General features: G+C 37.8%; 1 protein-coding gene across 1 annotated transcript in view; it reads right to left on the bottom strand.

Annotated features, from left to right (window-relative positions):
* The window catches only part of OSBPL11 (oxysterol binding protein like 11), a 98,139-nt gene that overhangs the window by 61,121 nt on the left and 25,221 nt on the right, over positions 1-11,797 (bottom strand). Inside the window, exon 2 of the mRNA XM_032335886.1 lies at positions 2,660-2,728. Coding sequence (XP_032191777.1) covers positions 2,660-2,728 — 69 coding nt within the window. The remainder of the gene's footprint in view (positions 1-2,659; positions 2,729-11,797) is intronic.

Genomic DNA, 11,797 nt, shown 5'->3' on the forward strand with positions numbered 1-11,797 from the left:
AAATAAATAATAATAATAAATAATAATAAAATAATAATAAAAAATAATAAATTGAAAAGACATACAGAGGACGACTGGGTGGCTCAGTTGCTTAAGCCATCTGCCTTCAGCTCAGGTGATGATCCCAGGGTTCTGGGACAGAGGGCTCCTGTCTGCTGCTTCTTCTCGCTCTGCCCCTTGCCACCGCTTGTGCACTCTCTCTCTCTCGCTAGTTCTCAAAAAAAATAAACTTTTTTTTTTTTTTTTAAGACATATAGATGGCCTACAGGCACACGAAAAGATCCTAGTACTACCAATCATTAGGGAAATGCACATCAAAACCACAATGAAGTAACACCTCACAGCTATCAGAATTGCTAGGATCAAAATGACAAGAAATAACACATGTTGGCAAATATGTGGAGAAAAGGGAACACCTGTGCACTACGGGGGGGGTGGGGGGGGGGGGATGCAAACTGTTTTTACAGCCACAATGAAAACAAGTATGGAGGTTACTTAAAAATCCAAAATAGGAAAACAAAACTGAAGGTATCACAACTCCAGACTTCAAGTTGTATTAAAACTACAGCAACCACAACAGTATGGTGCTGGCACAAAAACACACCCACAGAATCAATGGAATGGAATAGAAAACCCAGAAATCAACCCACAATTATATGGTCAATTAATCTTCAATGAAGGTGGAAAGAATATACATACAATGGAAAAAGTCTCTTCAACCAATGGTGTTGGGAAGACTGGAGAGCTATCTGCAAAAGAATGAAACTGGACCACTTTCTTATACTACCTACAAAAATAAATTCAAAATGGATTAAAGACTTAAATGTGAGACTTGAAACCACAGAATCCTACAAGAAAGCACAAAATTTCTCTGACATCAGCCACAGCAACATTTTTCTAGATGTCTCCTGAGGCAAAGGAAATAAAAGCAAAAACAAACCACTGGGACTACATCAAAATGAAAACCTTCTGCAGAGCCAAGGAAACACTCAACAAAACTAAAAGCAACCTACTGAATGCGAGAAGATATTTACAAATGACATATCCAATAAAGGGTTGGTATCCAAAATATATAAAGAACTGATAGAAAAATTGTTGGCGAGGATGTGGAACAAAAGGCACCCTCTTGCACTGTTGGTTGGAATGCAAACTGGTACAGTCACTGTGGGAAACAGCATGGAGTTTCCTCAGAAAATTAAAAATAGAACTACCCTGTGATCCAGTAACCGCACCACTGGGCTTTTACCCCCAAAATACAAAAACAACAATGCAAAAGGATACATGCACCCCTATGTTTATTGCAGCATTATTTACAATAGCCAAATTATGGCAGCAGCCCAAGTGTCTATCAACAGATGAATGGATAAAGAAGATGTGGTGTACACACACACACACACACACACACACACACACAAATATTACAGTCATCAATAAGAATGAAATCTTGCCATTAGCAAAAACATGGATGGAACTAGAGAGTATAATGCTAAATGAAATAAGTCAGTCAGAGAAAGACAAATACCATATGATTTCATTCAAACAAAACAAAACAAAAGAGAGAGAGAGAGAGACTGATTCTTAACTACAGAGAACAAACTGATAGTTACCAGAGGGGAGGTGGGTATGGGGGTGGGTAAAATAGAAAAAAAAAAAAATTAAAATTAAATAAAATTAGAAAAAAAAAAAAAAAAAAGAACTACCATATGATCCAACAATTCCACTTCTAGGTATTTAACTGAAAAAAAAAAATGAAAACACTACATCGGAAAGACACATCACTCTATGGTCATTAGAGCATTTACGATAGCCAAGATATGGAAGCAACCTAAATGTCATCTTTTTTTTTTCCAAGTTTTAAAAATATTTATCTAAAGTCTATTTAATCAACATACACTGTATTATACGTTTCAGAGGTAGTTAAATGTCTTTGACGGATGAATGGAGAAAGAGGATGTGGTGTAAATATAGAAACACACACACACACAAATGGTATACTATAAAAAAGAAAGAAATTTGCCATTGATGACTTCCTGGATGAACTTAGAGGGTATTATGTTAGCTGAAATAAGTCAGACAGAAAAACAAATAATGAATGACTTCATTTATGTGTGGAATCTAAAAAACAAAACCAACAAACAAAACAGAAAGATTTATTGATACAGAGAACAAACTGGTCATTGTCAGAGGAGAGAAGGGATGGGAGAATAAACAATATAGGTAAAGAGGATTAAAAGGTACAATCTTCCAGTTATATAAAATAAGACAAAAGGATACAATGGCTGGCATAGGGAATACAACCAATAATACTAAAGTAATTTGGTATGGTGACAGATGGCAACTAGACTTACTGAAGTGATATACATAAATATTAAATCACTATGTTGTATACCTGAAACTAATACAATACTAATACTGCATGTCAATTATTCTTCGATTAAAGAAAATATTAACTTCTGAGGCATTTGGAGGGTGCCATCTGGACAGATATCAACTCCTCTCAGCCTCTACAAAGGAGAACTTATCAGACTTTAAATAACTGTCAATCCTTCTCTAAAAGGTTTCCCATCCATGTCTGTACAGAAGTAATTTCAGAATATAAAATTATCAGCCCCATTTCTGGTCTCTTAGGAGAGGGATGTGACACAGAATAATCACTTACCTGTACTGCCACCCAGTGACAAGGTTGGTGTACTTCATTAAGTAGCCGTATACATTTTCCATGTGATCACTGTTTCAAAAGATCAGAAAGCATCGAAGTCAATAAAAATTAGAAATATCAGGAAGTTAACTGAACAGCTTTAAAAACAGCTATAGATATATATGTTTTACGAATGCCTCAAACTTTCTTCAGAAGATTTACAGCCTCAAACTTTCTTCAGAAGATTTACAGCTCAACGAAGAGGAATTTAATCTACCAAATTTGATATCCATAGGTCTTTATTTTACTAGATTTCTTCAAAACAAATATAATCCCCCATAAGTTATTATATATTATTCCAAATATGAAATCATTATATAAATATAAAACAAATATACTATAAATATAATTATAAATAAAAATATGTTATAACAATTCCCTACTAAAGAAATAAAAATGGTTTTATGGTTGTAGAAAGCCAAAAAAGGTCTCTAAATTGAATAGTGGCTCCTCACTCTGGTAGGACACATAAAAGGCCAATCTGTTGTCTCTGATTCCTTGGGCTTCCAAAACAATCAGACTGTGACACCTCACTCCCACTCCACTTCAGACAGGTATGAGGCAAAATATTCTCTGTGAGTTGTGCCAATGGAAAGATTTTAATAAAGACTTATTACAATTGAGTTTGTTTACTTCCTGCCCCATTTTTCACTTATTACACATATATTCTGCTATAGTGGTTCTTAAAAATGCAATATCTCATTGATATTTCTTTTCCAACATTTTAAGGTCCCTTATACTTATGAAAAGTAAAGGAGACCTACATTGACATATCTTGTTGATACATTCATTTTTTTATTTCATGGCTTACATTGGAATCCTTTAAAACTCACCTAAAGTTTTAATTTAACATTATAAAATACAATGGATATTCATCATTAATTTTCTTTACTATCCCTAGTCACAGAGATACATGGTAAAATTTCAGCTAACCAGCATAACAGAAACTGGAAGTGTGAGGCAACTGGCAACCTTTATAACGTGGATACATTAAAGGCAAAAACCAAGGAAGAGCTAGCTGACACAACTAACAAAACAAAGTTCAAAACAGATTTAAATTGATCCCAATGACAAATAAAAAGGGCTGAAGATAAAGACTCTCTCTCAAGAAAATGAAATGACCAAATATAACATTCTAGTGCTACTACTGGGGAGTGAGTAGGGGGATGCCTCAAGAATAAACTCAATGTCAAGTGTCTTTCTAATCTCATTTCTTCAAAGGGTTTGAAAATAAAGATCAAATCTACAAATAAAGAATTGAGCCCATGACTATGCTTTTTTTCCTGATATTTTTCTTCTATTCTAAGGCTAGCAAGCAATACTGTCTATTAAGTGAAACTCATCAAGTCCTTTGGGTTTTATAAGGTCACTAAATCTCAAGAAGACAAAGGTTGTCTACTTCTAAAATGCCAACCCAAAGTTCTGTTATATGTTATGTCATGTTAAAACTGACAGTATCAGCTGAATTCTCATTTCAATACTTTCTAGAGCCCATATCTAGAAGAAAGGATTCTCTGGAAACCCAAGCTCTTGGGTTTTTGCTAGAGTTCCTCTAGCTGCAGCCCAGGTCACAGTAAAGCTTTTCTTTCAGTTCCACTGGTACTTAAAAAAGCATGAAGATATTTATCTCGTCTGGCTCCCACATCTTTCCCAAGCTTCAGTCTTAAACGACTCTTTGGGGTCACAGGAATCCCAATGTTCATGGATTTTGCCCAAAAATAACTTCCCAGAGTTCTTCCTCTGTTCTTCTTTAGGGAAGCTCGGCTTCCCTCAACTGTATTTGCATTCAAAACTTATTCCTTCACTTATATGTGGACTCTAAAAAAAATAATTAACTTTTAAAAGAATTTTTTAATTTTTAAGTTATCTCTACACAAAATATGGGGCTTGAACTCACAACTCTGAGATCAAGAGTGGTATGCTCTATTGCCTGAGTGAGCCAGGCACCCCCAAAATAATTTTTAAAAAAGAACTCATAAATACAGAGAACAGACTGATGGTTGCCAGGGGTGGAATAGTAAGTAACATGGATGAAAGTGGTCAAAAGATACTGATAATTAAGTCTTGGGGATGTAATATCTAGCACATTGAGTATATTAAAAATACTACATTGCATATTTGAAAGATGCTAAGTGAGATCTTAAAGGTTCTCATCACAAGAAAAAAAAGTAAAATATATATGGTGAGAGATGTTTACTAGACACTGTGGTCATCATTTCACAATGTATACAAATCAATGTGGACCAAATTAAGCTGTGTACCAGAAACTAATATAATGTTGTATGTCAATTATAAATTAGGAAAAAACTTATTTGTTCATTCTAACCTGTATTTTCATAACCTAAATATTTATTTATTTATTTATACATATGATGCATCCATCCACAAAAAGACTAAGGTGCCACATAACCTATATTAAATATTTCTTCAAAGTATCAAAATAGTCCATAATTCACCATTTTTGGTTTTCCAAGCCCTTATAATCTAGTTTCTCTATACTAAGCCTTCATAACTATACTATGACTATTAGTACAGAACAAAAACATTACAATTCAATTATAGTTCAATTGCTCTGGTTCTAACACAATTATATTCTTTAAATGCATATGTGAACTGTGGAGAGAATCTTTCTGAAAACCTCAATATATATTTACAACTGAAAAAAACAAGTAAAAATTTCATTTCTAAGTAACTGAAGAGAATGCCTCATCTCCATAACTTTTGTCCAGTCTCTCGTATTACTAAAGTTAATTCTCATCTTGGTCACATTTTAAGTTATTTATATCAATCATTTAATAGCTACCAATGAATTTTTAATGATACAATTCCAGTAGAATCATTCCCAAAATAAAATCAAAGTATATCCTTGTACTTCCCAGTAATGTTTTATGTTCAATTTTTAAATGTTAGTATTTTGTCCATGCTTGTATCCAAAGAGTTAACTTTCTCACAAAAGCGACAAAGGCAATATTGATATGGCTATGATACTCAAATGTGCAATTAAGTATAACATGCCGGCCTGCTTTCACTTCATGAAATAGACATCTGAGGCTACAAAGAGTCAACTTAAGAACATCCTGTGCTTGGGCGCCTGGGTGGCTCAGTGGGTTAAGCCGCTGCCTTCGGCTTAGGTCATGATCTCAGAGTCCTGAGATCGAGTCCCGCATCGGGCTCTCTGCTGAGCAGAGAGCCTGCTTCCCTCTCTCTCTCTCTCTGGCTGCCTCTCCGTCTACTTGTGATTTCTCTCTGTCAAATTAATAAATAAAATCTTTAAAAAAAAAAAAAAAAAGAACATCCTGTGCTTCAAAACAGCTGGACCGCACTGTTGCTTCTCATCCTTCCGAGCGCACAAGCAGCAGATATGGAACAACTGCGCCATCTGGTGGTCAGTATAAAGAGCTTTGCGAGTGAACACCTTTTGTTCACTTTTCCCTTTCTCCTTTTCTCTCCTTCTAACAGCCTCATGTAGTACCTCTAACCCTTATGCTCTGCTCCCATTTAAAATGTGTGAATTTTGAAGAGGTAATACGGCTGCGGAGTAGGGCGACCCTAAGCTTACCCCCTTCCCTGAACACAGCTGGATAAATATAAAATCACTATGAATACCCAAGAAATCGACTGGAAGTCTTATAGAACAAAGCTGCACATCTACAAACCAGAAAAACGACAAGTGAAATGTAGGAGCTGCAGTCAGTATGAGAAAAGAGCTATGGGCACTGCCCAGGGGAGGGCGCCCTGACAGTGGAGGGAGCATCCAGAAAGGAGGAAGAAAGAAAGCACAAGACAAGAAAGAAAAAAGAAAAAAAAAAATAGTGAAAACATATGCAGGGGACTGCACAAGAAAACTATTTCCCAAAATCATGGATGGGGAGAAAGGAGAGGGTTACAATACTGCCAGTTTTCTACACAGTAGAGTGCAGATTTCGAAGTTTCTGAAGTCTGAGACCTTGCCAGGTTTGCACCTGGGGAACTAAGCAGTTCTCCAATGGGAGAGCATAGCTGAGCCCCAGCACCAGGCAGCCTAAGGATCCTCAGGGTCACACAGGGAGAAGTGGTGCCCCTGCTTAGAGTGCATTTGGTAGAGGTGACATGGCCTCTCTGTGGGCAAAGGGCCTTGCAGGCGCCATGAAACTGTCCCACTCACCAGTACAGGAACAAAAACTCCAAGTGAGGGCTTCAAACCCTGGCATGAGCTGTGTGTTGTGATCTACCACAAACTCCAAACTGCTGCAACACAGCGCAGCTGTCTCCCGGGACAAGCTGCCACAGGCCACAAGGCAGGGCGACCCTCCCCCAGAGGTCTCTGAAGTGTTAAATTTTGAAACATACCTACACTTGAGATAAAACACAGGAGTGCTCACCGTTTGACAGGACAGCTAGGGCACAGGCAGGGTGAAGGCAGGGATGTGACAGAAACCAGTAACACAGACAGGGTCAATGTTTGGGCATCTGTGAAGGCTTACTGAAGAGGGGTGGCACACATTTCCCGCTCTGGAGAGAACAGGTCAAAGCCAGCTTAATCCACCTCAGGGAGCTGAACAGCGCCACCAAGTGGAGAACCGAGCCACTACATCAAGCCCCACTCCTCTGCAGGAGCATCCCCACTAGGGCAGTTCCACTGAGAATCGGAGCAGCAGGCCCCTCCACCAGAAGACCAGCACAAACCCCCTCACACACCAAGTCTACTGATCACAGAGTGCTGCAAAGCTTCACTGCTAACGAAAACAGGATCCAGCATCCTTTGGGTTTTATTTATTTTACTTTTTGTTTTATTTTTTGGATACAAAAAGCAATTTTTAATGTTTTAATTTTACCATTTTATATATATATATATATATTTCTTAATTTTTACTTTTTCTTTCTACCATTTTTCTTTCTACCATCTTATTTTCTTTCTTTCTTTTTTAAAAGATTTTATTTATTTATTTGACAGAGATCACAAGTAGGCAGAGAGGCAGGCAGGGAGAGAGTAGGAAGCAGGCTCCCCGCTGAGCAGAATGCCCAGATGCGAAGCGCAATCCGGGATCCTGGGATCATGACCTCAGCTGAAGGCAAAGGCTTTAATCCACTGAGCCACCCAGGCACCCCATCTACCATTTTTCTTTTTTTTCCCATTTTTCTTTTTTTAAAAGACATATTTATTTGTGCTCCCTTCAGCAGCATATATACTAAGGATGACATGCAAATTCGTGAAGCATTCCATATTTTACACAGTTCCCCAGTGAACTGCCGCTCTTCGTGGAGTAACTCCAAGGAACGGTATCAAAGTACAAGAATAATGAAATTGTGACATTTCACTAGAAAAATATTCCTGTAGCACACTCTATGGCCTGGGAACGAAGTTGAACTGCACCTGGAAATTTATGTGTTGTTTCTACATATCTCAGAAATAAGAAAATGTCAACTTGTGATTCCTTATAGAATTTAAAAAAAGAATTAAGATGTATTTGAGAGAGAAAGAGAGAGCATGAGCAGGGAAAGGGCAGAGGGGGAGGGAAAGAGAGAATCTTCAAGCAGACTCCATGCTGAGAACAGAGCCCAATGCAGGGCTCCATCCCAGGACCCTGAGATCATGACCTGAGCCGAAACCAAGAGTTGGCCATTCAGGGCGCCTGGGTGGCTCAGTGGGTTAAGCCCCTGCTTTCAGCTCAGGTCATGATCTCAAGGTCCTGGGACCAAGCCCCGCGTTGGGCTCTCTGCTCAGCGGGAAGCGTGCTTCCCCCTCTCTCTCTGCCTACTTGCGATCTGTCAAATAAATACATTAAATCTTTCAAAAAAAAAAAAAAAGAAAAAGAGTTGGCCATTCAACCGACTGAGCAACTCAGGCACCCCTATCTTTTGTCAATCAAGCTTTTCGTAACAAGTAGACCAAAACATACCTAGGCTCTAGCTTCCTTTATGTATTTTTTCCTTTTTCCTCGATTTTTAAATTTAAATTTTGTTTTATTTTCCTCTCTCCAAAATGACAAGACAGAGGAATAAACCTCAAAAGAAGGAACAGGAAGAACTGATGATCGGAGATTTAATCAACGTAGATCTAAGTAAGATGTCTGAACTAGAATTTAAAGCAATTATACAAATACTAGCTGGGCTTGAAAAAATCATAGAAGACACTAGAGAATCCCTTACTCCAGAAGTTAAAGAACTAAAATCTGGTTAGGCCAAAATTTAAAATACTGTAACTGAGATGCATGGAGACTACAAAAATGAGGATGGACGAAGCAGAGGAGCAAATCAGTGATATAGAAGATAAAATTATGGAAAATAATGACACTGAAAAGAAGAGGGAAAGAAAGGTAATGGACCACAGAGGTAGACTTAGGGATCTCGGTGACTTATGAAAATGTAAAAACATTTGTACCCCTGGAGTTTCAGAAGATGAAGAGAGAAAAAAAGGGGTGGAAGGTATATTTCAACGAATTACAGTTGAAAATTTCTCTAAGGACACAAACATCAAAACCCAAGAAACAGAGAGAATGCCCATTAAATTCAACAAAAGCTGACCATCACCAAGGCATATCATAGTCAAATTCACAAAATACACTGACAAGGAAAGAATCCTGAAAGCAGCAAGGGATAAAAAAGTCCTTAACCTAAAAGGAAAGACAGGTAAGGTTTGCAGCGTATCTTCACAGAAATGTGACAGGCCAGAAGTAGTGGCAGGAAATATTCAACAGGCTAAATGGGAAAAGCATGCAGCCAAGAATTCTTTATCCAACAGGGCTGTCATTCAGAATAGAAGGGATAGGGACAAGGACTTTTCCCAGACAAAAACTAAAGGAGCTCATTACCACTATACCGGCCGTTCAAGAAATATTAAGGGGAATTCTTTGAGTGGGGAGGAAAGGGACCAAAAGAGACATCACCAGAAACACCAACTCTACAGGTAATACAATGACACTAAATGTGTATCTTTCGATAATTACTCTCAATGTAAATGGACTAAGTGCTCCAACCAAAAGACATAGGGGTTATCAGAATGGATTTTTAAAAAAGATCCATCTATACGCTACTAATAAGAGACTAATTTTAAACCTAAAGATACCTTCAGACTGAAAGGTAGAAGGGCATCTCGTGGGGCTCAGTCGGTTAAAGGTCTGCCTTTGGCTCAGGTCAAAGCTCCTTGCCAGGCTCCCTGCTCAATGGGGACTCTGCTTCTCCCTTTCCTTTTGCCCCCACCCTACCCTGGTCATGTGCTCTCTCTCTGCTCTCTGTATCAAATAAGTAAATAAAATCTTTAAAAAAAAAAAAAAAAAGGAAGAAAGTGAGGGGGTGGAGAACCATCTATCATGCTAATGTACATCAAAAGAAAGCTGGTGTAGCCATACTTAATATCAGACAAACTAGATTTGATTTTATTTTTTCTATAGCTTTTTTTTTTTTTTTAATTTTATTTATTTGTAACAGAGAGAGATAGTGAGAGAGGGAACACAAGCACAGGGGAGCTGAAGAGGAAGAAGCAGTTTCCCCACTGAGCAGAATGCCCGATACGGGGCTCAATCCCAGGGATCATGACCTGAGCTGAAGGCAGATGCCCCACAACTGAGCCACGCATGCGCCTGAAAAACTAGATTTTAAATAAGAGACTGTAACAAGAGATGAAGAAGGTCATTATATCATAATTAAGGGGTCTATCATTCAAGATCTAAAAATTGTAAATATTTATGCCCCCAACATGGGAGTACCCAAATATATAAATTAATAATGAAGAAACTCATTGTGGGGCACCTGAGTGGCTCAGTGAGTTAAGCCTCTGCCTTCAGCTCAGGTCATGATTTCAAGGTCCTGGGACTGAGCCCCACATCAAGCTCTCTGCTCAGCGGGGAGTCTGCTTCCCCCCACCTCCGCCTGCCTACTTGTGATCTCCCTCTCTCTCTGTCAAATAAATAAATAAAATCTTTAAAAAAATTTTTTTAAAAATAAATAAACTACTTGATAACAATACAATAACGTAAGGGACTTTAACAGCACCCCCCCAAAGCAATGGATAGAGCATCTAAGCAGAAAATCAACAAGGAAACAATGACTTTGAATGACATACTGGAAAAGATGGACTTAACAGATATATTCAGAACTTTTCATTCCTAAAGCAGCAGGATATATAATATTCTTTTCGAGTGCACATGGAACATTCTCCAGAAGAGATCACATACTGGGTCACAAGTCAGCCTTCAAAAGTACAAAAAGATCGAGATCATACCATGCATATTTTCAGACCAAAACACTATGAAACCTGAAATCAACAACAAGAAAAAATTTGGAAAGAATTCAAATACATGGAAATTAAAGAACATCTTACTAGGGATCCCTGGGTGGCTCAGTTGGTTAAGCATCTGCCCTCAGCTCAGGTCATGAGCCCTGGGTCCTGGGATTGAGTACTACATCAGGCTCCTTGCTCAGCAGGGAGCCTGTTTCTCCCTTTGCCTGATACTCCCCCACTTGCACTCTATCTCTCTCTGACAAATAAACAAAAAATAAACAACAAAAAAAGAACATCCTACTAAAGAAAGACTGGGTTAACCACTAAATCAAAGAAAATTTTAAAAATACATGGAAGCAAAAATGAAAATGAAAACATAGCAGTCCAAAACCCTTGGGAGGCAGCAAAGGCAGTCTTAAGAAGGAATTATATTGCAATACAGGCCTACCTCAAGAAGCAAGAAAAGTCTCAAATACACCTTACCTTACACCTAACAGAGCTAGAAAGAGAACAGCAAATACTACCTAAAGCCAGCAGAAGGGAAATACAGATTAGAGCGAAATAAATGATAAATAAAACAACAACAACAAAAAAAACAGTAGAACAGACCAAAAAAAACAAATTGTTGGTTCCTCGAAAGAATTAATAAAATTGATAAACCCCTAGCGAGACTTATCAAACAGAAAAGAGAAAGGACCCAAATAGATAAAATCACAAAGGAAAGAAGAGAGAGATCACCAGCAACACCACAGAAATACAATTATAAGAGAATACTACAAAACACTATATGACAATAAACTGGGCTATCTAGAAAAAATGGACAAATTACCAAAACTGAAATAGGAATAGAAAAATTTGAACAGACCCATAACCAGCAAAGAAACTGAATCAGTTATCAA

Source organism: Mustela erminea, chromosome 1, assembly GCF_009829155.1.
Source record: "Mustela erminea isolate mMusErm1 chromosome 1, mMusErm1.Pri, whole genome shotgun sequence".
NCBI classification, from domain to species: domain Eukaryota; kingdom Metazoa; phylum Chordata; class Mammalia; order Carnivora; family Mustelidae; genus Mustela; species Mustela erminea.